At 43.0% G+C, this 25,532-nt stretch overlaps 1 protein-coding gene across 3 annotated transcripts in view; it reads left to right on the forward strand.

Moving 5' to 3' along the window:
* The window catches only part of ckap5 (cytoskeleton associated protein 5), a 112,638-nt gene that overhangs the window by 23,980 nt on the left and 63,126 nt on the right, over positions 1-25,532 (forward strand). For all 3 annotated transcript variants that reach the window (XM_061772615.1, XM_061772616.1, XM_061772617.1), the window contains exons 11-21: positions 2,502-2,666; positions 2,744-2,872; positions 2,970-3,116; positions 4,059-4,160; positions 4,641-4,751; positions 4,952-5,044; positions 5,187-5,372; positions 12,522-12,616; positions 12,782-12,965; positions 13,064-13,203; positions 22,651-22,825. In XM_061772615.1, the coding sequence (XP_061628599.1) occupies positions 2,502-2,666; positions 2,744-2,872; positions 2,970-3,116; positions 4,059-4,160; positions 4,641-4,751; positions 4,952-5,044; positions 5,187-5,372; positions 12,522-12,616; positions 12,782-12,965; positions 13,064-13,203; positions 22,651-22,825 (1,527 nt within the window). The remainder of the gene's footprint in view (positions 1-2,501; positions 2,667-2,743; positions 2,873-2,969; positions 3,117-4,058; positions 4,161-4,640; positions 4,752-4,951; positions 5,045-5,186; positions 5,373-12,521; positions 12,617-12,781; positions 12,966-13,063; positions 13,204-22,650; positions 22,826-25,532) is intronic.

The following is a 25,532-nucleotide window of genomic DNA, read 5'->3' on the forward strand; positions in this document are numbered from 1 at the left end:
ACCTCAAGTGGAGGAGTTCAAGTATGTCGGGGTCTTGTTCACGGCTTGAGGGAAGATTGGAGGGGGAGAGCAACAGGCAGATTGGTCTGCAGTAATGCGGACTCTGTATCAGGTCTGTCGTGGTTAAGAAGGACCTGAGCCGAAAGGCGAAGCTCTCTCTGTACCTATTTATGTTCCTACACTCACCCATTGTCGCAAGCTGTGGATCGTCACCGAAAGAAGTTCACTGATACAAGCGGCCGAAAAGAGTTTCCTCCGCAGGGTGAGATGCTTGGTCACCCGGGACGTGCTCAGAGTCGAGCTGCTGCTCCTCTGCATATAGAGGAGCCAGACGAGGTGGCACAGGCATCTGGTTAGGATGCCTCCCTGGTGAAGTGTTCGAGACACATCCCACTGGGAGCAGGCCCCGAGTACGACCCAGGACACGCTGGAAAGACTACGTCTCTCGGCTGGCCTGGGAGCGCCAAGTCACCCCCGCGGAAGAGCTGAATGAAGTGACTGGGGAGAGGAAAGTCTGGGCTTCCCTGCTTGAGCTGTTGCCCTCTTGACCCGACCTGAGATAACTGGCAGAAAATGGATGGATGTGCTACACAATATTGGGAAAAAATGCAATTTTCTGTAACCCTGCGATATATATTGCAATGTTAAAAAATACAGGTAACGTGAAAATCTAGAAAAAGTATATGGTGTCATTTGTATGAAGACTACCTGTATTTAAAGTGAAGATGAGATGGTTTCCTTAACAAGTCAGCAATATATAGTTAAAAAAGCTATTCACATGATATCAGACGCATGTCTATTCATTCGTCGAGTGATGATAACTAAATCCACCGTCTGGGCATTCAAAAAGCCACCTCAAAATGTGGCTGCCATGTTGTGACGTCAGCGGTTGAATCCTTTCGCCAGAGGGAGTGGTGGCCGTCACTTGTAAACAAGCATGGACGAACGCGAGGAAGACTGTGCCAGTGACTTCAGCGACGAAATCAGGGATGTTTCCATTGAAATCGAAAGAGAACATGGTACTGGCAGCGATGATGATGTTATCTCCCTCTCTCTCTCTCTCTCTCTGAGCCATAAGAAATGGATCACAATAGTGAAGGCGCAGTTGAAGTTGTTGGAAACAGTAAAGAGTCTGCTGGCAAAGACATCGGCTGCTTACAAAACACTTGTGTTTGTTCTGATGGCTATAAGAAATTACTTCCTCTTCGGTTGTTGTTGAAATTAATGATTCAAAGAATGATTTGAGAAGACGTGATCATGATTTTTATCTTTTTTTAGTTCCTCGTGTACAAACGTGCACAGCTAGTGTATAAGTGGCTTGCAGTGAGTACATTACAAGAATGTACCCTATAATATCAATGCATAATTTCATCAATGTCCTTGGGAAATAAACGTGGTTCCACTGTGTCAATGCTTCATGTTCTTATGTTTGCTGAGACTCTATGACCAGGTTTCCAATTTGACTCACCCTGTGCTTTTTGAGATTCGCCGCAGAGATTCTGGTACGCTTTAAAGCTCCTGTATCTGCACTGGTACTAGCTTTACATTCCCATTCTCGCTTGAAATTTGTTTGTACTGTATCTTTTTTGAGCTTCCTTTTGTTCTGTACGCTAAATCCAAGGGATTCATGGCGTGCAGCACCGAGTAGGCTGCGGGATCGCGCTTGTCCTGCATTCTCGCGACTTGTCCATTCCCGCTTAAGTTGGGGGTCTTTTGGGAATTTAAACAGGCGAATGCTCTCTCCAGTCACGTTGGAACATCCCACATTACAGCTGATCCCTCTCATCTTCCCTTTAAATCCAGTGTAGTATTGAGCACTAGCCCAGCCAGACATGTAGTCATTTCTCTTCATGCAGTTATACTGTAGAGTCATGAAAACAATGCTAACACAATTAGTTTTTCATCAGTCATAACAACAACAACATGGATTAGTCTATATTTGAGTGCACTAGTTTAAGCATAACCCATTAAGTACAGCTGAAGTTTGTCACTTCAATGTCGTGGCTCTCGCCCCTCCCTCTGTGTTATCTGTGGTGACATGCATTCGTTCATTGTGAAGAGAGATACAGTAAATACAGGCGTGTAATTGCTTCCCGTGTCCTCATTATTAGTTATACAAAAAATAGGTATACAACACTGTGGGCTGCTCTTTGTGTGTTGTTTGGGCTATAATTTACCGTAACATCGGTGCTAATCTTATTTGCATGTCCAAACAGGCCCCTCTTCTTGTCACTCATTAAATTACAGTTGATTGACTGCATATCAGTACACCAACATTATGCAGGACCCTGCAATGTGACTATTGCGCACACGTACATTGCGATGACGCTGTTCCAATGAAAAATTGAGCAGCCCTAATCAAACTTTAAATGAGTTAATGAAAATTTATGGTGCATCGCCCATGTGTCTTTATAGTGCAATAGAAATAGTCTATATTTAATAATTTATTGTTAGAAATTTTTTTTGCATGCAATTTAATGTAATATGTAACTGTCTTCTAGACCACTCTGCAAAATTTGTCGGAGGACATCCTCGCCGTGATGGATAATAAAAACCCTTCCATAAAGCAGCAAGCCTCTCTGTTTTTGGCCCGCTCCTTCAGGCACTGCACACAGGCTACGCTGCCCAAGAGTGTACTCAAACCATTCTGTGCTGCCCTAGTAAAGGTACACATGTGCATATTGCATGAGGAAGGAAAATAAATCTGAACCGTTCATCATCTGTACTTGTCTTACTCCATCAGCAAGTGAATGACTCTGCTCCAGAGGTGCGTGATGCTGCCTTTGAAGCTGTGGCGACAGCCATGAAAGTGGTGGGCGAGAAAGCTGTGAACCCCTACCTTGCTGATTTGGATAAACTAAAACTTGACAAGGTGAAATATGATCAGTCTGACTGATAGAAAGCTCCCTGCTCAGTTGTGTGACCCCATAGCTTGTCACTTACTGTTGTTCTGTGTTGTTTGTTCATAGCTAAAAGAATGTGCTGATAAAGTTGAACTCCCAGGAGGGAAGAAGGGTACAGGAGGGGGAGGAGCTGTAGACAAGAAGCCAGCAGCTAAAGCCCAATCTAAATCCTCTGCCCCACCCAAGAAGACCCCAGGTGCACCCTCCAGCAAGGTAGCAGTTCAACTGTTTCATAGTTAAAATAATCTCTGGATCATGTAGTATGGCTTCATCTTAAATCACTACAGTGAGATATTACTGACAAACTATATTTGACAACAATGTAGGTTTGTCTATATTGTAAATTGTTCTTTGGTCTGCTATACATGTTTAAGCGATGTGACAAACAATGTTTTATGCCAAATTTATCATAAAGGGGGCATTTGCAATTTACAAAAGTTTTTTTTGGGTCATATTTGTTGAAACTGTCATTATGACCTGACAGTAGTACATAAAAGGATCTGGGCGATTAATTGAAATTTAATCATGATTTTGGCTTCTCACGATCATAAAAATGTTATGGAAGAAAAATGATGGTGCCGCGGCGCGGGTTGTGTACGCAAGTTCCTGCGTTGTAAACGCACCCTGAACGCACACTGTGTTGCTTGTAACAAGGGTGTGACGCATGTTCTGCCCTCCCTGAATGTGCTTTAAGCTGTTTATTTTATTTTTTGTGTGTGTCCTGTTCGGCTGTTAGGTCAAGCAGAATGGAGGCTCTGTATCCCTTTTATGCTGGAACGGTTTTACTGTGTCACAGTTGAGTTTTTAAGCTGCCGCTGTGGTTTCTTGGTATTATAATTTATATTTATTTTGAATCAGAGTCGATCAATCGAACAGAACAAAGTTTCTATAGGGGAGTGAGAAAAGAAGACAAAAGAGAGAGCACTAATTGTAAACAAGATGAGAAAAGTAAATCATTACATATCTCGAACAATGAAACATTAGATACGAGTGTTCACAGTTTCAACAAATATTAGTGTTTTACTTATTTTTGGGGAAATTGAAAACTTCCCCCTTTAAGTAAAATACATAATACGAGAACTAAATCTATCCAGATTATATCCCTTCTCAGGTGTATGAAGTTAACTGCCTGTAAATTGTGAATATCTTTTGTAGCAGTCTGCTGGTCCACCAAAGAAAGGCAAAATGGTCTCTGCTGCCAGTGGGAAACCCAAAAAGAACACGGAGAATAAAGACTTGACAGAAAGTGAACTGTCGGTAAGTCTACTAACACTTCTAGGGCTTTCTGGCAATCCATGGCCATAGCATCTTTTATTGTCATTGTCTAGTAACAACCTGATAGTCCAGTTTTTCAGGTGTTTGAATTGTAATTGATCTGATTTTCTGTATTATTGTGGCTAAATATCCAATGACATTACATTACTATTTGGGATAGAACTGTTTTTGAAAACTGTCAAAACTGTTCGGTTAAACTGTTTCGGTTCGGTCCGCGGTTCGGTAATTTTTTCCCCCTCATTTTACTAATGTCGCGAAGCAGTGAGGGAATCTGAGGGCAGCGCTAATACAAGCCAAAATGGCAGAGCGTATGGTTGCGGTGGTGTGTATAAGGTGTGTTTAGAAATACTATCTGACACCCCAATGCAGGGCTCGAGACTGCGTTCAACTGCTTTTGTTGTTGAGACACTGTTGCACTTTGACCCTCCTCAGTGATGTTGTCCTTTTGCATTTTTGTTTCAGGTTGAGGTATGTGAAGAGCAAGCGGCCGACGTACTTCCTGCATCCTGTCTTCAACAGCTGCACTCTGCGAATTGGAAGGAGAGACTCGCCAGTATGGAGGAATTTCAGAGGGTAGTCTCTTAGTTTCATTTAGGGGATCCTCACATTTTTTAAATAAATCATGTTTACCACAGACACACAAAAAGGACTTAAAACCATCAAGTCCTGTGGTTAATCATTATTTATTTTGAAGCCTTTTGTAGCCTGGAAGAAAAGGTGATAAGCCACAATGGTGGAAGGAACGTTGATTGATGATTAATATTTCTTTCTAGGCTGTTGAGACTATGGATAAGATGGCAATGCCATGCCAGGCCTTAGTCAAGATGTTGGCCAAGAAACCAGGCTGGAAGGAGACAAACTTCCAGGTAACGTTTTTTTGATTATGTTGACTAGAATTGGTTTTGAATTTAAATTAATAATCAACCTGTTAAAATGATTCACCATTTATATTCTCTAGTCTTATGTGATTTAAATTCATTGCAGTGTATTTGCCTGTTCTTTCTTAAGGTCATGCAGATGAAGCTACACATTGTGGCCATTATCGCCCAGAGGGGGCAGTTTTCAAAGACGTCAGCCTCAGTGGTTTTGGATGGTTTGGTCGATAAGGTTGGCGACATCAAATGTGGTTCAAATGCCAAGGATGGAATGACTGCTATTGGGGAGGCCTGCTCGCTACCATGGACCGCTGAACAGGTTTTTACCTTTTAAGCTCTCTAATCGTCTTTTCCCATGTAGAGCTTTCGATGTTAAGGCAAGGCAAGGTGACCTCAACAAAATATTTGTGGTTTAGAAGCACGCCTTAGGTAAAAGGTTTCCATTTCCAACATGTTGATAAATCCGTGCTTTTCAACCAATAAATGGGCACCTTGCTTTGGCAATGTTCAGTGTGATTGACTGTGATTGTCTGCCTTTCCCTGGGCTTCGTTCATGCCAATCACAAAACTTTGAAAATGTGGAAATGGTGCCGCTCTCTTTGTTTCGTAGCTGGAAGTAACTCGTTACTGTATATTTTTAAGAAGAAAAAAAAGGCTACGTTTACACTGATGGGTGAAACCCAATTCAGATTTTTTTTGCTTGGAAATGCGGCTTCTGCTGTTGACGGAACACCCATGCGCACAACTGCAGGCGACGTGTTTATGGAAGTAAATGCGGTTCCTTGGAGAGATCTCGTCATTTTTGTGGCGTGTCTGTTTGGTCGAACAATTTGGACGTTCGATGACTTAAATATCGGATGCGCACCCCCTGAGCGTCCATACTGCACTTGCGTCGGATACATATGATTTCTATCCACATATTAAAGAGGCCTGGGTTGGATATGAAAAAATCTGAGTTGTACTGTTCACATGAAAAAGTCCGATGCATGTCACATTGGGGGGAAAAAAAAATAATCGGAATTGACCTGCAGTGTGTGTATATAGCCATAGTCGCTAGTGGACTCGGGGAAAACTCACTAAATCTATCAACCAAATTGCTAAATTGGCTAAAATGATTTTGCCCTTGTAAAGTAGCTTCTCTTTGTTTGCAGCCATTCTGTTAGTATAAGCTGTGCATGTCAGCAGAAACGCAACTTCAACTACATAATAATAAATACATAATTATCCTGACAAATTCAAATTCATTGATTGATTAAGCACCCGGCTGCAGTGGTCAAGACAGGTCACAGCAATTGCAAACGCCACAGCAGAGCGACATTAATTTACAATGGAAGTGACCGCGGGACTCCCAACTGTATAATTCGTCTGGGTTACCGGGGACTCCTCTTGCTGTCGGACCAAGTGACGAAGTCTGAAAGTTTCATAAGTTTTAATGATGTAATATGATATTGATGATTTTATGACAATCCGAACGTAACGTCGACCGCTGCTACAAAACGATAGCTTACTTTCACAACTTCGTTAATTAAAAGATGTTTTCCACCTTAATCACTTTTTTCTCAACTTCGTCGTAGTTTACGCTTCATAATGCGCCACACATTTTCAATGGGAGACAGGTCTGGACTGCAGGCAGGCCAGTCTAGTACTAGTACTAGACTGACTCTACCACTCGTACTAGTCTAGTACTCGTTTACTACGAAGCCACGCTGTTGTAACACGTGCAGAATGTGGTTTGGCATTGTCTTGCTGAAATAAGCAGGGGCGTCCACGAAAAAAACGTTGCTTGGATGGCAGCATATGTTTCTCCAAAACCTGTATGTAGCTTTCAGAATTAATGGTGACTTCACAGACGTGTAATCTCCCCATGCCATTGGCACTAACACAGCCCCAAACCACCACAGATGCTGGCTTTTGACCTTTGGGTCCATAAAAGTCCGGATGGTTCTTTTCCTGTTTGGCCCGGAGGACACGACGTCCCGCAATTTCCAAAAACATTGTGAAATGTGGACTCGTCGGACCACAGAACACTTTTCCACTTTGCAACAGTTGATCTTACATGACCTCAGGCCCAGAGAAGCCGGCGGTGTTTCTGGGTGTTGTTGATAAATGGCTTTTGCTTTGCATAGTAGAGTTTCAAGTTGCACTTACGGATGTAGCGCCAAACTGTATTTACTAACATTGGTTTTCTGAAGTGTTCCTGATCCCATGTGGTGATATCCTTTACACATTGATGTCGGTTTTTGATGCAGTGCCGCCTGAGGGATCGAAGGTCACGGCATTCAATGTTGGTTTTCGGCGTTGCCGCTTAAATGCAGTGATTTCTCCAGATTCTCTGAACCTTTTGATGATGATATGGACCGTAGATGATTAAATCCCTAAATTGTACGTTGAGGAACATTCTCCTTAAACTGTTCGACTATTTTCTCACACACTTGTTCCCAAAGAAGTGAACCTGGCCCCATCTTTGCTTGTGAAGGACTGAGACATTCAGGGAAGCTCCTTTTATACCCAATCATGGCACCCACCTGTTCCCAATTAGCCTGTTCACCTGTGGGATCTTCCAAACAGGTGTTTGATGAGCATTCCTCAACTTTCTCAGTCTTTTTTGCCACCTGTCCCAGCTTTTTCGGAGCATTTTGCAGCCATAAAATTCTAAGGTAATGATTATTTGCTAAAAACAAAGTTTATCAGTTTGAACATTAAATATCTTGTCTTTGTAGTGTATTCAATTAAATGTAGGTTGAAGATGATTTGCAAATCATTGTATTCTGTTTTTATTTATTTAACACAAGGTCCCAACTTCATTGGAATGGGAGTTGTATATCAGGGTCCATTTTATCGAGGTTCCACTGTATTTTGACTGCAAAATGTGTGCAATTATGATTTGGTAGTTTCATTGCTTATTAGTGTATATATAGTAGATATAGTAAAAGTTGTTTTTTTTTGGCAAGTGACCATGGTATAAGTGGGTTAATGCCCTTTGAGGTCGAGTATACGTCATGGTAAATGCCAGACGAGGTGTACAATGATCGAGGTTGAAGTGACTTCATGGAACCAACCACTGCGTGTCGCTTCACGCATCCATGTCGCCCATTAATCCCTGATCATTGTACACCTTGTCAGGTGTAACATGACGCATACTCCTCCGATCTCATCAGGCTCTACACCAGGAGTGTCAAACTGATTTTTGTCGAGGGCCACATTGTCATTTAAATTTCCCTCAGAGGGCCGTTATCACAGTGAAACCATACCTCATCATATTCTTTTATATACGCAACAAATTGAGGGATAACTAGTTTGAAAATCAGAAGGATAATAGTTTGTAAAACTATTGATCAAGTTACTGTAAAAAGAGGATTGGTAGCAGAAAAATGCCATATCTCAACATTGTTGTTCATTACATATGACAATTTTGAATTTTTGTTCAGATTTCAGCAAGAATCATGGAAGTTGACGCACATGATTTATTTTTGCGGGCCACATAAAATGATGTGGTGGGCCACATCTGGCACCGGGCCTTGCGTTTTGCACCCATGCTCTGCACTAACTTTGGCACAAGTAGCACTACTGCAACCAACATTTTCAATTGGTCACACGAGCACATAATTTGGTTGCACCATTTTTTGAGGAGGTACATCATGACCATGGCATACCATAGTTTCGTATGAAGTAAAGATTGTGAAGAAGTGACTTGAGATATTTGCAAAATATGTTACTGTAAACAAGAAGTTTGTCCACAATAAGAAATAGGAAGAAAAACAGGTCAATTAAAAAAAGAAAAGAAAAACAAAGCCTTTACTTTTCGTTGATCATTGGTGTGACTCAGAGAGCTGCTCACCCTCTTCCCCCTGGAAAACAACTTAATTTTGAGCATTACCACAACTATATGATTGACATACATTTAAAAAGGACTGCATAAGTGTACGACCACTATATAATAGTAACATTTATTATTCACACTATTTTGAAAGTTTACTGGCAAAATAAATCAATTTACCTATTTAAAATCATAGTCCCAACCAGAGCATAGATAAATTATTACACTTTATTTTAATGATAGTTTGTTTTCCTATACAATCCTCTTTTTAAGGAGTGTGGGCTTTTTAACTTTGCACATACAGCACAGGACTCAAAGTTAACTAATGGCAAGTGCCCTAAAATGTTTGCTTGCCTCTGGCAAACTTCAACTTGCCCCGTTTGGTCATGGGCACTCAAATGTTTGCTATATATCACGGTTCGGTTTTATCGCGGTATTAATCTCACAGTTTTGTAGGAAGGTTGACAGTTCAGGTGGGGCGAAGAGGTAAAATAGGAATACCGAAAAACATCTTTCTTGCTCGCCAAATCCTTCTCAATAGGCTTTAGTAGTTTGTTTGTTTGTTTTGTTTCTGCCCAGGTTTTTGTGAAAAGGACATCTTCACATCCTATATTCTTGCACTTTTATCCCCGTCCATCCAATGTTTACATTTGTATACAGTGCTTCCAAAATGCTATTTTTCCTGTAACAATAATCAGGCTATGCTCCCAATAACAAAACTGTCCATTGAGAAATTTTCTTTTCAGTAATTTTAACAGAATTTGTCTTTTTTAATTTTTTTTTTATAAAGTTCTAACATTAGAAATTGCCGCTATTCCAACATTAACAATTACTGCCTACTAACTGATTTATTCAAATCAAGCAGAAAGGCAAGAACACTCTTAAAGGCAACGCAGGTTTAGAAACAGCCAAGTAACTAATATAATAATCACGAGCTTTCCCGGTGTCGGCTGCCGCGAGTCAGGACGCTGGCTTCACGAACCGGAGGTCCACGGCAACCGATCCCGGCCCATTGGTCTGTGTTTGCTGGGACAGAGGTTGGCGTGAACAGCAGTGTGCCTCTATCTCGCCCAGTCGATTGTGAAGCGATGCTCTGACAGGCGTAGTACGCCCTACAAGTAACGCTAACGTACTCCTCTCAACGCTACGGTCACGCAGGGCTGTTGGCCAGTCAGTGTATTTCTTTAGACGCACACACATGGTCACATGGGTTATGCGTCCAACGAGGAAGTGAAGTGCTATAGCAGTCTAGCTAAGTGGCTCGGCTTCGTATAGATGGCACAAATCTACATTTTAATCACAACTGCGAATTTTTTTTATGCCGAGACAAGGCCCCGACGATATCGTTGCACTTTTAATTTCGCAAAATTGTGACACCCCGACCTACGACAGTTTATTTTGCACGCTTGCCTGATCGGGAATGTTGTATGTTTTGCTAGCTTGTCCGTAAATCTTTTTGACTTGCCATGGGCAATCGGGAATCAGTAAACTTCGAACCCTGCAGTGTCTTCATACAGTCCCCTCCAAAAGTATTGCAGCGGCAAGGTCAATTATTTTGTTTTTGTTGTATACTGAAGACATTTTTTCAATATTTAAGTTTAGATAGATGGATAGAGATGTGTTGGCTTCATAACAAAGGTATTATATAAACTTTGCAAATGACTGTGTTTGTAATGAGTGAAATGAAAACGACGGATAAATTAAGCAGGCAATCTTAGAAGTTAGCGGTATGAGTTGAAGGCTCACACTTGTCATTTAATATATTGTAATGATGTGCCGAGTCTTCGAGGCGTATGTAGAGTAATGGAGAGGGCGTTTCGAGGCTTGCTTCATTTAGGGGCGGACCAGGAAGTGATGACGTCCGAAGCCTCGCTGCCTGGCTGTACCACATGACCGATTCGGGAAGCGCTTCAGGGTTTGCCGCCAGGTTTGACAGCAGTCTAAACCCCTCATGCAGGCTCCATTCAAAATGTGTGCAGTCAGCTCAGTTTGGATAAAGACTGTATAGTTTGTATAGGCTAATAGAGTTTGGGGAGTGATGACAGCAGAGTTTGGACATAGCTCGGACAGTATAGCGACTCACTCCTTGGAATCCTTAGAAAGAGGCTGCTGCCCGCTAACCCAGCAGCCAGGTCTAATGGCCGATCGATTGGTGCACTTGACTCTCAAACTGGGGTACGGTGGTCGCATGGGTTCGAACCCCAAGCAGGACCGCACCACATAAGGAGATATTACCTTTGCTGATCAAAAATTGCATTTTCCACAGTTTCTTATTTTATTCATGGGGAAAGTATTTGTGTTCACAGAAAGCAGGGTAAAATAAAACCTCACTGGGAGAGGATAAATTACTGTCCCTGAATTTAAAAAATCTTGCTCTTGAATGAATCACATAACACAAAAATGATGATAAACTGTTATATCTAAATAAGCACTTTCAAAATCCTCTGCCCTTTGAAGCCCATCCCATTTTCCCAAAGTGACAGAAAAACATTATATAAACTGCCAGTGATGATGAACATTTTAAGCACACAGAATACGTTCAAAAATAATTTATTTTACACTTTATGCTGGGAAATTACTTGGTCAAACATTGTTTTGTAATACAGTCATTCACAAGCGCCAAAAAGATGGAAAAATGCAACGAAGCACATACTGTATGTGGTAAAGATACAGCTGCCTGTGATTTTGCACATGGCCAGCAGGTGGTTTTGTGTGCAATGAAGCATCAAGACCATAAGTCAAACCAATGCCTGAAGTGTTACAATGCTTCATGAAGCTTCATCTGAGTATATTATACTGTAAGTAGCGGGCAGCGCCATTATAGGAACTTGGATGTCACTGGCCAGACGCAATAGTGTACTGGCCTGTCTGTGGCACGCTTATGTGATGTGCATGTACACGACGGTGCTGTTGAATATAGCTTTGGAAGAAGCAGTCAGTTATGTTACAGCAGGCACCCAATCATATTGCAATGCGTCACTTTTAACTCAAATGGAATTTATAACAATGATTGACAACAGCTCACTCTATCTCTCTCTCTCTCTCGCTTTCTCTCTCTCTGAGAGCGTGCAGGAGGAGGAGATTGCAGTGGGGGGAAAAAGACAACTTTCGACCATGAAAAACATAAAATCACTCAAATTTGACAAGATGAAATGTTTAATTGCACAAGCTGAAACAAAGGTCGCAAATGCAACCAATTTGGTCGCAGTCTCGAGCCCTGCTCATAATGGTTAGATCTAAATTCTCTGACAACTGGCTCATAAATTCCAAATATAAAGACTGGTTGGTGAAGTATCACTTGTTATCCTCCCAATGATCTCCTGGACATTATTTGGCAACATAATGACATATAAAGAATCAGAATGATGCACATTTATTCACTCAAATGTCACAAATTATTTTATTTTTTACCGAAAAGTCTGGAAATTTGGGTCTGGAAAAGTATGAAATTTTGTAGTCTCAAATGTTTAGTAACCCTGTGTTCAGGTTACTGTTGAAATGGTTTTGGTAACTTAAAATGCTTCCAATATCATTATTACATGTGATAATTTTAAATTTTGGTGCAAATTTTAGCAAGAGTCATAGAAGTTGACAGACATGATTTGCTTTTGCAGTCCACATAAAATTATTATTATTTTTTTTTTTTTACAGGTTGTGTCTTTGGCGTTTGCACAAAAGAACCCCAAGAACCAGGCAGAGACTCTCAATTGGCTGGCAAATGCCATGCAGGAGTTTGGCTTTGCTGGGTAATTAACATTTATCGTCTCTTTGTATACATGAATATTTGTGATATGAACCTTAGATAATTCTGACTATAAAATTGTCAGAACTGTAGAAAGTGAAGAATCTTTAGCAAGGGTAAAGTGAGAGAGAAAAAAACTCAAGAAATCTGACATTTAACCTCTCCTCAGTATCAATGTGAAAGGTTTTATCAACAATGTGAAGACGGCCCTAGGAGCTACTAACCCACCTGTTAGGACAGCGGCAATTACCCTGCTAGGGGTTATGTATCTCTACATGGGAGCGCCACTCCGCATGTTCTTTGAGGATGAGAAACCAGCTCTCCTGTCACAAATAGATGCAATGTTTGAGAAGGTAATTCTTTTTGTTATGCTCACAATGGTAACCATCCTTTTCTGTTTCTGTTAAAAAGTGAACCATGCAAACTATCATCTTTGTTATTTGCCTTATAGATGCAAGGTCAGTCACCTCCAGCTCCTACAAGATTTACCAAGAAGACTGGGAATGAGGATGAGTGTGACAATGGAGAGGAGCAAGACGTGGATGTTGGAGGACAGGACATAATGGACTTACTGCCCAGAATGGAGATTAGGTGACTAGTACTAAAAATTTAAGTTTGCAATTTTGAAGCAGTGCAAGTAGTAGTACAGAAATAACTTTAATCTGACAAAAGTAATAAATAATGTTTTGAAAATTAACAAATGAAAACCAGGCATTGCTTTTGAATTGTGGTTCAGCAGAATTATTTAAAAAAAAAAATAAAAAAATAAATAAATAAATAAATAAATAAATAAAAAACTCAAACAGGTTTGGACAAAAATGATTGGGGCCCTTATTTTGTTACACAACATTTTGAGGAAATCACTGCAATCAAATTATTTTTGTAACTTTCTATGAGACTTCTGCACCTCTCTGGTATTTTAGCCTGCTCTTCATGAGCAAACAGCTCCAGTTGTCTCAGATTTGAAGACTGCTTTCTCCAGACGTTCAATAGGCTTTAGATCAGGGCTCATAGAAGGCCACTTCAGAATAGTCCAGTGTTTTGCTCTTAGCCCTTCTGCTGTGTTTTAGCTGTGTTTTTGGTCATTATCCTGTTGCAAGACCCATGACCTGTGACTGAGACCAAGCTTTCTGACACATGTGAAACACATTTCTCTGTCGAATACATTGAGTCAGTTTCATCATCATTCAAGACTGGCTGTGCCAGCAGAAGTAGCAGAAGTAGCAGCCCTGGAACATAACCAAGCCTCTTCCATGTTTCACAGTGTTCTTTTCTTGATATGCTTCATTTTTCTATATGTGAACATAGAGGTGATGTGCCTTATCAAAAAGTTCCAGTTTTGTCTCGTCTGTCCATAGGACATTATCCCAGAAGCTTTGTGGCTTGTCAAATTGCAGTTCGGCAAATTCTAGTCTCGCTTTTTACAATTTATTTTCAACAGTGGTGTCCTCCTTGGTCATCTCCCATGAAGTACACTTGGGCTCAAACAAAGGTGGATGGTGGGGTCTGACACTGATGAACCTTGACCTTGGAGTTCACCTTTAATTTCTTTGGAGGTTGTTCTGGGCTCTTTTGTTACCATTTGTATCTTTCGTCTCTTCAATTTGTCATAAACATGGAATGGTGAATGCGGAAAGAGGCAGGGATCTTAAGGCGTACCGCACATGGAATTACCACAGTCACAATCTCATAGGGGCCAATGAAACGGAGGGACAGTTTTTTTGATTCTACCTTGAGTAATAGATGCTTTGTACTGAGCCACACTTTCTGACCAACCATGCAAGCGGGCGCAGGGATCCGGCGACAGTTGGCTTGTACCTGAGACATGGCATAGGACCGGAGAAGGGCAGCGCGGGCCTGCTTCCAGACCTTGGAGTACTGGTGTATCTGGGCCTGCACTGAAGGGACTGCAAGCTCATGCTCCTGCGATGGGAACAGTGGAGGTTGGTAGCCTACGGAGCATTGAAAAGGGGACATGGCCAAGGAGGTGCTGGGCAGCGAATTATGGGCATACTCAACCCAGGCAAGGTGGGTGCTCCATGAAGCGGGACGAGACTGGGATATGCAACGGAGCGCCGTCTCCAGCTGTTGATTGGTGAGCTCACATTGCCCGTTAGTCTGAGGATGATAGCCAGAGGATAGACTAACACCTATACCAAGCGCTGTACAAAATGCTCTCCAAACCTGCAAGGTGAATTGGGGGGCCCCTGTCAGATACTATATCAGATGGGATGCCATACAGGCGGAAAACGTGCTGGACCAACAGGTCGGCAGTCTCCTTGGCAGATAGAAGCTTGGAAAGTGCCAGGAAGTGTGTTGCTTTGGAAAACCTTTCCACCACAGTGAGAATGACTGTGTTCGCATTTGACGGGGGAAGCCCAGAAACGAAGTCCAGGGCGATGTGCGACGAGGGCTTCTGGGAATGGGAAGCGGATGCAGTAAACCAGAGCTTGGTTTAGAGGATGTCTTATTTTGAGCACAAAGTGTGCATGCAGAGACAAAGGACGTGGCAGAGGACTGGCGAAGGGCATCATCTTCTATGGTGGGCCACCAGAAGCGTTGACGGAGGAAGGCCAATGTTCTGCGGATTCCAGGGTAACTGGTAAGTCGCGATGTATGGGCCCACTGTAGCACCTGGGGCGGCCCGAATCAGTGACAAACGGGGAGTTCCGGGGAACCCCACCAGGATCAGCTTGTTCTTCCTGGGCCTCCTTTACCAGCGTTTCTATTTCTAATGTGATTAAGCCCAGAAAGCAACGGGGAGACAAGATGGGATCTGGATCATTCTTGACACACTCTGAGGCGAACTGGCGGGACAGGGCATCCGCCTTGGTGATCTGGGCCCCTGGGCGGTAGGACAAGGTAAAGGTGAACCGGTCAAAAAACAATACCCACCTGTCTTGACGGGAGCTCAGCCTCTTAGCAGAGCGGATGTATTCCAAATTCTTGTGGTTGGTCCACACAATGAATGGGTGTTCGCCACCTTCCAGGAAATGCCGCCATTCCTCCAACGCCATCTTCATTGCCAAGAGCTCCCGGTCTCCAATCCAATCATTTTTCTCCGCCTGAGACAACTTGCGAGAAAAGAAGGCGCAAGGGTGGACCTTACCATCAGTTTCGGATCGCTGAGACAGCACCGCACCAACCCCCGCCTCTGTTGCATCGACCAACTATGAACTGCCTCTGTGGATCCGGATGAACGAGGATAGGAGCTAAGGAAAAATGTTTCTTTAGCTCATAGAAGGCCATGTCGGCCTTCTCAGACCATTGGAAGGACGTTAGGGTTGATGTGAGTGCAGTGGAGGGTGCTGCCACCAGACTGTAGTTCCGAATGAACCGCCGGTAGAAGTTGGCGAAGCCAAGGAATCGCTGCAGCTCCTTTCTTGTGGATGGCCACTCAGTGCCTGCAGCTACGTTGCCTGGGTCCATTTGAAGCTGCCCCTCAGCAATGACTTAACCCAAAAAGGTGGTCTTTGGAACATGGAACTCACACTTTTCCGCTGAAAACAAAGAACTTGTTCTCAAAGAGTCTCTGAAGTACTTGTCAAACATGTCGTTCGTGATCTGCGACGGAACGGGAGAAAACCAGGATGTCATCCAGGTACAAAAACACATTTTCTGATCATGTCACACAGGACGTCATTGACTAGTGCCTGGAAGACAGCAGGGGCATTGGTCAGGCCGAAAGGCATTACGAGGTACTCGTAGTGCCCTCTATGGGTGTTAAATGCTGTCTTCCACTCATCTCCCTCCTAAATGCGGACAAGGTGGTAGGCCTGGCGCAGATCCAACTTGGTGAAAACTGTTGCTCCATGAAGTGGGGGAAAGGCAGATTCAATCAGGGACAAGGGGTACTTTTTCTTAATGATGATGTTATTAAGGGTCTTGTCTTTTTTTTCCACAAAAAAGAAGCCTGCCCCCAAGAAGAGGAGGACCGGATAATACCTGCGGCCAATGACTCGCTGATGTAGGTCTCCATGGCCTCCCGCTCTGGACAAGAGATATTAAAAAGACGGCTGCTAGGTAGCGGTGCAACAGGCTGTAGTTCAATAGCGCAATCGTAAGGCCTATGTGGTGGTAGAGAGGTGGTATGGTGTTTGCTGAATACTGGAGCTAGGTCATGGTCAATTGAGGGGACACCTGACAGGTCAGGGGATTTACTCCGACTTCGGCCACTTGGGGGCACCGCAGCAGATAGGTTACATAAATTGCTCCATGAGGTGATCTTGGGCCCGGTCCAGTTGATGCTGTGGTTATGGAGCCTCAGCCAAGGCAAGCCAAGCACGATTGTAACTTGAAGACAAGGGAAAACATGAAAACAGTCTCAAGATGGTGACCTGATAGCTTGAGGGAAACGGGAGCATTCTCTTGCTGGATATGGGTGATCAGCCGCCCATCAATTGCAGTGGCATTCTTGGGAGTGGTCAGAGCCTGTAGATGAATTCCCATCTGTTTAACTAGGCGGTGGGCAATCAGATTCTCGTCAGCTCCAGAGTCTACTAGGGCTAAAACGGGCAGAGACAGATCATTCCAGCAGATGGTAGCAGAGATCTGAAAACGGACAAAAGGAGGAACTTGCATTCTGACTCACCAACTCCTCCTTTATTGGCGAGTCTGCCAGTTTGATGGACATGTGGGACAGTGTGCAATGTAGTGACCCGCCTCTCCACAATACAAGCACAGATTAGAGGTTCTCCTGCGTGTTTTCTCCAAATCTGAGAGTTTTGTTCGGCCAAGTTGCATGGGTTCACCAATCTTGAGAAGCGGGGCTGGTGACGAAGTCTGCAGCTCAAAGGAGGATTTGAGAGTGGAGTGCTGTGGAGAAGAAAGCGGGGTAGGTGGATTCTGTGACCTCGAGTTGCGTTCCCTCCGCCGCTCACGGAGATGACAATCCAGTCTGATAGAAAAATCAATCATCTGATCTAGGGAGCTTGGCTCATCCCTGGTGGCCTACTCGTCTTTAATAGACTCAATAAGGGCCCCCCCCGAAAAACTTCCTGTAGCGCCATCATTAAAGCTACTCTCTGCAGCGAGAGTCCGAAAAGTGATCGCAAATTCAGCCACAATGCAAGAGCCCTGTCGGAGTGACATCAGCCGTTTAGCGGCCTCCCTCCCGCGCCCCAGGTGGTCAAAAATCTTCATCTCCATGGAAAAAGAAGAGTATGATGCACAGACGGCTGACAGTTTCTCCCATTCCGCCGTGGTCCACGAGAGCGCTGTACCCCGGAGACAGCCGATGAGGTAGGCAATTTTAGTGTTGTTGGTGGATTACGACTGCGGTTGCTGTTCAAACACAAGTGAACAGTGGACCAAAAAGTCGCGACAAGACCCAAGATTGCCGTCGTAAGGGGCTGGTGCGGGTACATACGGTTCACGGATTACGTGGGTGAGGGGGGCAGTGGGAGCGGTGGATGCTGCAGCAGACGGCTGTGTGCAAGGTTGGAGTGAGGCAAATTGATTTTGTAGAGATGTGAGAGCTTGTGAGAAGTCACGTACCTTTTGAATCAGCAGGGTGAGGGCTTGGTCGTGTTGCTCCAAAAGCATGCTCTGTCCGGTAACTGTTTGGAGAAGGGGATCCATCGCCGATAGGTCCATGACAGGTGAGACTATGCTGTCAGGATTCAGGTTGCAAGTTGGATGCAGAGAGGACAGGGGGGTGAGTTTATGAATAAGGGTTGCAGCTTGGAAGTGAACAAAGGAACTCCGAGAACTAAATCCGGGATTGGCAGGGTTCCAACGAGGCAGGGTTGGAGTCCATGTTGTCGGTGGGCCGCAAGAGGTGAGCACTGGTTTGCAGGGAGCAAGGGCAGATGTCAAACTGGGAACAAAGAACAATAATTAGGTAGAGGTAACTCACTAGGTCTTCAGGAAGCAGAAAGATAAGCAAGGTGGCGAGGCTATGAACTCGACGTAGAGCGTTGATAGTCTGGCGACGAGTTGGAGTCCCACAGCGTCTTAAGAGCAGTCTGGTGTAATTAGGATGACAAGGTGCAGCTGCTAGACTCCAACCGGTCAACCCTGCAAACACACACACAGACACACACGGGCTGTACTCAGGGTGCTGAAACAGCAGCCCTGACATGAGAGACTGTAATTCCCAGGAACTTGAAGGTCTCGAGGGTTGACACAAGGCAGCTGGACAGCATGATGGGCAGTTGTGGCAAAGGATGCCTCCTGAAGTCCACGATCATCTCTACAGTCTTGAGCGTGTTCAGCTCAGGTTGTGTCGGCCGCACCACAGCTCCAGTGTAAAGAGAGAAGAGCAGCGGAGAGAGGACACAACCTTGGGGTGCCCCAGTGCTGATGCTGGGTGTGGATGAGGTGGTCTCCCCCAGCCTTACCCTCTGTGTCCTGCCTGTCAGAAAGCTGTAAATCCACTGGCAGATGGCAGGCGAGACGGTGAGTTGGAGAAGCTTGGAGGAAAGGAGTTCAGGGATGATGGTGTTGAACGCTGAGCTGAAGTCCACGAACAGGATCCTCGCATAGGTCCCTGCACTGTCGAGGTGTTCTAGGATGAAGTGCAGTCCCATGTTGACTACATCTGCAGACCTGTTCGCTCGGTAGGCAAACTGCAGGGGACCTGTGACGCTCTTGAGGTGGTCCAGCACGAGACGTTCAAAGGACTTCATGACCACAGATGTCAAAGCGACAGGCCAGTAGTCATTCAGACCCGAGATTGCAGGTTTCTTGGGGACTGGAATGATGGTGGAGCGTTTGAAACAGGATGCCACAGTTCCAGAGATCTATTGAAGATCTGTGTGAAGACTGGAGCGACTTGTCCGCGCAGACTTTGAGGCAGGATGGGAACACATGGTCTGGGCCTGCCGCTTTTTTAATCTTTTGTTGTTTGACGATGCGTCTCACATCCTGTTCGTGGATGGTTTACGCAGAAGTCAGAGGTGTGATTGTGATCGGTGGTGCAGCTGGGTGGGTGTGGCGTGTGAAAGTGTCCTTTTCAAATCTGCAGTAGAAGGTATTCAAGTCGTTGGCTAGTGTGTTATTGTTCTCAGCTTGGGTTGATCGTTGCTTGTAATTGGTCAGCGATTGGAATGCATGCCAGACTGATTTAGAGTCGTTAGCGCTAAACTGTTTTTCAAACTTTGCTGCATAGTTTCTCTTTGCAATGTTAATTTCTTTAGTCAGCTGGTTTCTAGCTTGATTATATTATACTGTACTAAAAATACCCCGAAAACCTACATTGTTATATATATAACAAAGCTCATACTGTTCCATTTGGCAGGATCTTTGTGCCTTTGGATTATTTTGTCACTTTGTGACATTTAGAATGTCAGAAAATGAATAAAACTAATATTTTTCACCTGATTTCGATCAGCTGAATATCTGGGTCGATCATGTGATTGGATCGGGACATCCCAAATAATTTTCTAATCTCCTGAGACAACTCACTCCTTCGCTTCCTCTGGTCCAATGTTTAGTGTGGTACACAACATGTGGCCAAACAGCACAGTGATTACTTTTCACCCTTTAAGTAGGCGGACTGACTGATTATGATGTTTATTAGAGGACACACCTTGTTTGAACATGTTCCTGAGGTCTATTTTCAATCTTTTCTCAGGCTACCATTTTTGTCCAGGTCTTTTTCGAGTTGTTTTTTTAAAAATAAGTAATTCTGTCGAACCACAATTCAAAACAGTCTGATTTTCATTGATTAATTTTAATTAGATTAGATTAGTTATTTCTGTGACCACTGTGGGTTTTTCTTTCATTAACAGAGCGGTACAAACAGTTTTATCTACGTTAATATATCTGATATTCACAACTTGGAAGACAACATTCTCAGTTTAAATACACCCACTTTTATGTGATCAGAAGTATTGTAATATGTGACCGGTGAGCCCTTAATATAGTGATTCTTCAAACAATAAATAGCCTATAGTTGAGTTTTGTCGGTGAATTTTAGAGTTTTACTACTGAGGTATAACCAAGGATGAAAACCAGAGAGAAAAAGAAACCAGAACCATTTCAAAAACACAGCTAGCAGATACAAAACACTTATTAGCAAGAAGACTAGAAAGCCCAGGCTGGAATTTGCCAAAAAGTTCAGAGACGAGCCTCAAAAATGCTTGGATGTCATTAAATGGACTGATAAGACAAAGATTAACCTTTACACAAGTAATGCAAAGGCTAAAGTTGGGAGAAAGAAAAGGTCTGTTAAAGATCGCGAACAAAAATCCTCATCTCGTGAAACAATGAAGATAATTGCATGGCTGCTTCTGGGTTGGATGCACTAAGGGTCAATCCCACTTCTACCCCTTCGCCCCCCCCCCTCCCCCTTTCGTCTTAGACCTTGGTTTTGCGCATTCATGAGAACGAAGGGGAAAGACTAAGACAAAGGGGAAGGGCTAAAGGGGTTGAAACAATGCGTGTTCTGGGAGCTCACTTGAAAGTGAGTAGTATGGGACAGCGGGGGCAGATATATGTTCTTGTATAGAACATACAAGATGGCAGAATGGACAAGGAAGTACATAAATGTAAGTGAACAAAATTATTATTCATACTAATGACAGTCATGCTTTTATCAACGTAAATATAAACCATTTTTTGAATTATTGGTTAAACGGTTCGTTATGACTTGCGCGTATCTCTAGTCTACCGTCAGACTGGTGACAAATTCTCAGCAAAAGCGCTTCTCTACAATGTATGCAAAAACGACAAAACTGAAGCAAACATTTTTTACAGCTTTCCAGTTAAAATGTAGATACCGTATTAAAATGTTATGTTCTTAATGTTAGATTTCTTTTTATTTGTTTGATTTCTTATATACATATTTAAATTTTTTTAAATAAAAAATCTGCAATACCTGTATGTAAATAATCACATTACTACCATATCATATGGAAATGTTCCCAAATGTCAACTATGTAAATAAGTGTCTCTGTGATAGTTGCATCCTTATGTTTTACTGCAATGCTGCAAATGAGCTGCTTGAGTGATATTCATTGTTCCTGTGACAGTGACAGTTGTTTTCTATTCTGTTCTGTTTGAGAGTTTCTTTTTTGTGTGTTTACAAATGTTTGTTTTGTGATGGTTGTTGTTGGCGTTATTTATTGGCTGATGTTAGGCCATAGTTAGTCAAAATATGTTCCTTCTATAAAAATGTTAAAGATAAAATATAGAAATGTATCCACCCTGTCACGTGGTAGCAAACATTATAATCAATTTGACACATTTAAAAACTGCACAAACAGACACATTAAAATAAAAGCAAGTTATAAAAATCGTAATATTCATTTGACACAAGATGGCATCTGTGAAATGTAAACAATTTTTGCTTCTGCCTACTACACAGCCAGCAGGGGGTGTGGGATGTGTCTCCCAATTCCCATGGCCATTTTATCCCTTCATCTTGGCCCTTCAAATTGAAGGGGTAAGACAAAGGGGAATGCCTAAAGGGTAGAATTGGGATTGGCCCTAATGTTCATTGGCGTAGCACATGAATGAGGGCGCAAATAACTGAAGTCTGCAGAAACATTTTGTCTGCCAATTTAAAGATAAATACTAACAAACTAATTGGAAGTTCATCACAGGAAAGAAGTGAAATGTATTAGAACTGGCCAATCAATCTCCAGACTTAAACCCAAAAGAGCTTGCATTTAACATGCTAATGAAGGACTTGAGAGCGGCCCCAAAACAAACAACCATTGAACAAGGCTGTGGTTAAAGCCTGGAAAAGCAAAACATTGGTCATGTCAGTGGACCATAGGCATGATGCAATTATTGCAACCAAATGATTTCTGTGTAAATTTGAAGTCTTATTTGCTTTAATCTAGTTTATGTATCTGTTGCAATATTTCTGCTCACCTAAATATCTGTCAGATTACAAATAATGGTAATTTGAGTTGTTTTATCGAAATATGATAGAAATACCTGAAAATAAAAACTGAACGATTGAGCTTTTCTTATATTCGTATTTTGATGGCAAACCAAATTGCTTTCAGTCCCAAACTTGGCCAATACTTTTGAAAAGCAGTGTATGCACTAAAAAACACTAATTAATTCTTTTGTCCCACCTTTTAGTGACAAAGTCACTTCTGATTTGGTTTCTAAAATTGGAGATAAGAACTGGAAGATTAGAAAGGAAGGTCTTGATGAAGTTGCTGCCATCATCTCCGAAGCAAAATTCATCACAGCCAACATCGGGGAGCTCTCTCTGGCCTTGAAAGGACGGCTCAGCGATTCTAACAAGATCCTGGTAGGTCTATGGTTTATGCTGTCTGTATACTACAAATTCTAAGGGCATTAAACCCTGTAAATTTTTTTTGACAGAGGTGTGGTTATAATGGTCAATAGGGACTTCACGCAAGCTTGATTCCTTTGCATTTTGACTACAGAGATAAAAAGGGTCTCAACAGAAGCCTCCAATAGCACCACAGAAGTTGCTAGATTGTTTCTTGTTAGGTGTTGCTTTTTTGAAAAACAGCCGCCAGAAGGTCTGAAAAGTATAGCAACCAAATCACCACATAAGCAACACTGAGTAGTGCTCTCTTCGTAGTAATTCCCTAGCTCTTCCCAGGTTATCGTAACAAAAGCAGTAATGAAGATTCGTGTGACATGGAAGTGTATTGTAATTGATCCTTTTTGCATTTTGAAATAATGTCAGACTTATGAAGTTACCAGTCTGTCTTGTTTTATATTGTGAAAAAAATGCATACTACAACCACAGCAATAAATGTATTGTTAAATTAATAGATCTGTCAATCAAAGCTAAGGATTATCAGTTTTTATTTATTTTGGTGCCGTTGAACTTGCTGCTGGTCAAAGTTGTGACAAGTTTGTGTGGGTGTTTTGTAAGAAGGTAAACAACTTGGTGATTCATCTTCAAGGCGCTAAAGTGCAACCAATTTGGGCACACATGCGTTTGCGAACAAAGCAGCTCTTGGATCCAGTTGTGTGAAGTAAACGAGAGGAGTGGCCTCAGAATCATCTTTATTTGCCAAGTACGTCCAAAAAACACAAGGAATTTGTCTCCGGTAGTTGGAGTGGCTCTAGTACAACAACAAACAGTCAATTGACAGAACACTTTTGAGACATAAAGACATTGAGAAAAACAGTCACTGAGCAATAAAGGGTTCCTAGTTATCTGGTAATGCCGGTACAAATTTTAATTTTTTTTAACAATTGTGCAAAAAGATGCAGAGTCCTCTAGCACTTAGAGCAGTTTGAATGACTAATATAGCAATAGTCCGGCACAATGACCATTGTGCAAAGGGCCCCGAGACTTCAAGGAATGTATGCAGTTTAAAGTGACTAGTAGTGCGATAATCTGGGACAATGTTGATTGTGCAAATGTTGCAGATACTCCTCAATCGGTGTGCAAGTGGTGCAGATGCTAGTCTGGCATGAGTGGCTAGCATCCAAACAGATATCCAAATAGTGCAGCGTGGCGAGACTACTACAGTGAGTGCACGAGTAATGTATAATTGGCCCGACAGAAATGTAACAACAAACTCAAGAAAAAAAAAATGGCAGCATGTTGCAATGGAATTGTAGGTTAGCTGTTTAAGAAGTTGATTGCAAGAGGGAAGAAGCTGTTGGAATGTCTGCTAGTTCTAGTTTGCATTGATCGGTAGCGCCAACCTGAGGGAAGGGGCTGGAAGAGCCGGTGGCCGGGATGCGGAGGGTCCGACAGGATTTTGCACACTCTTGTCTTAGTCCTGGCAGCGTGCAAGTCCTCAAGGGTGGGTAGGGGGGTACCGACAATCTTTTCAGCAGTTTTGATTGTCTGTTGCAGTCGGAGTTTGTACTTTTTTGTAGCAGCACCAAACCAGACTGTGATGGAAGAACACAGGACTGACTCGATGACCACAGTGTAGAACTGCTTCAGCAGCTCCTGTGGCAGGCCGTGCTCTCTCAGAAGCCGCAGGAAGTGCATCCTCTGCTGGGCCTTTTTGAGGACGGAGTTGATGTTGATCGCCAACTTCAGGTCCTAAGAGACTGTAATTCCCAGGAACTTGAAGGTCTTGACAGTTGACACAAGGCAGCTGGACAACGTGAGGGGCAGCTGTGGCGAAGGATGCCTCCTGAAGTCCACGATCATCTCTACAGTCTTGAGCGTGTTCAGCTCCAGGTTGTGTCGGCCGCACCACAGCTCCAGCCGCTCCACCTCCTGTCGAGGTGCAGACTCGTCACCGTCCTTGATGAGGCCGATGACATACAGATCCAACTTTTTCACTTCTGATCCGATACCGCAGCCTAGAATTTTGCAATTCAACAATAAATTATACATAATTTTTTTGTAGTATGTCATGTTGGAAAAGGCTTGAAGTGATATTACTCAGAGAACAATAATCAGCAACAGGTGTGTAGGAAAAAATGTCCCATTTATAATAATGAACTTTAAAAATAATATACAATTAAACAAGTTATATTAGGAAATCGTGAAAAATAACATCAATAAAACCACTAAAATGTTTTTAACTTAAACATGTCCATATTCTACAACCCCAATTCCAATGAAGTTGGGACGTTGTGTTAAACATAAATAAATACATCCATTTTCTGAGCCGCTTCTCCTCCCAAGGGCCGCGGGAGTGCCTATCCCAGCTATCATCGGGCAGGAGGCGGGGTACACCCTGAACTGGTCGCCAGCCAATCGCAGGGCACACATAAACAAACTACCATTCGCACTCACATTCACACCTAGGGGCAATTTAGAGACATCAATTAACCTACCATGCATGTTTTTGGGATGTGGGAGGAAACCGGAGTGCCCGGAGAAATCCCACGCAGGCACGGGGAGAACATGCAAACTCCACACAGGCTGGGCCGGGGATTGAACTCCGGTCCTCAGAACTGTGAGGCAGACGCTCTAACCAGTCGTCCACCCTGCCGCCAAGACAAGATATTTGTTCAAACTGATCAACTTTGTTTTTAACAAATAATCATTAACTTTTATGGCT

Source organism: Phyllopteryx taeniolatus, chromosome 5 (assembly GCF_024500385.1).
Source record: "Phyllopteryx taeniolatus isolate TA_2022b chromosome 5, UOR_Ptae_1.2, whole genome shotgun sequence".
Lineage (NCBI taxonomy): Eukaryota > Metazoa > Chordata > Actinopteri > Syngnathiformes > Syngnathidae > Phyllopteryx > Phyllopteryx taeniolatus.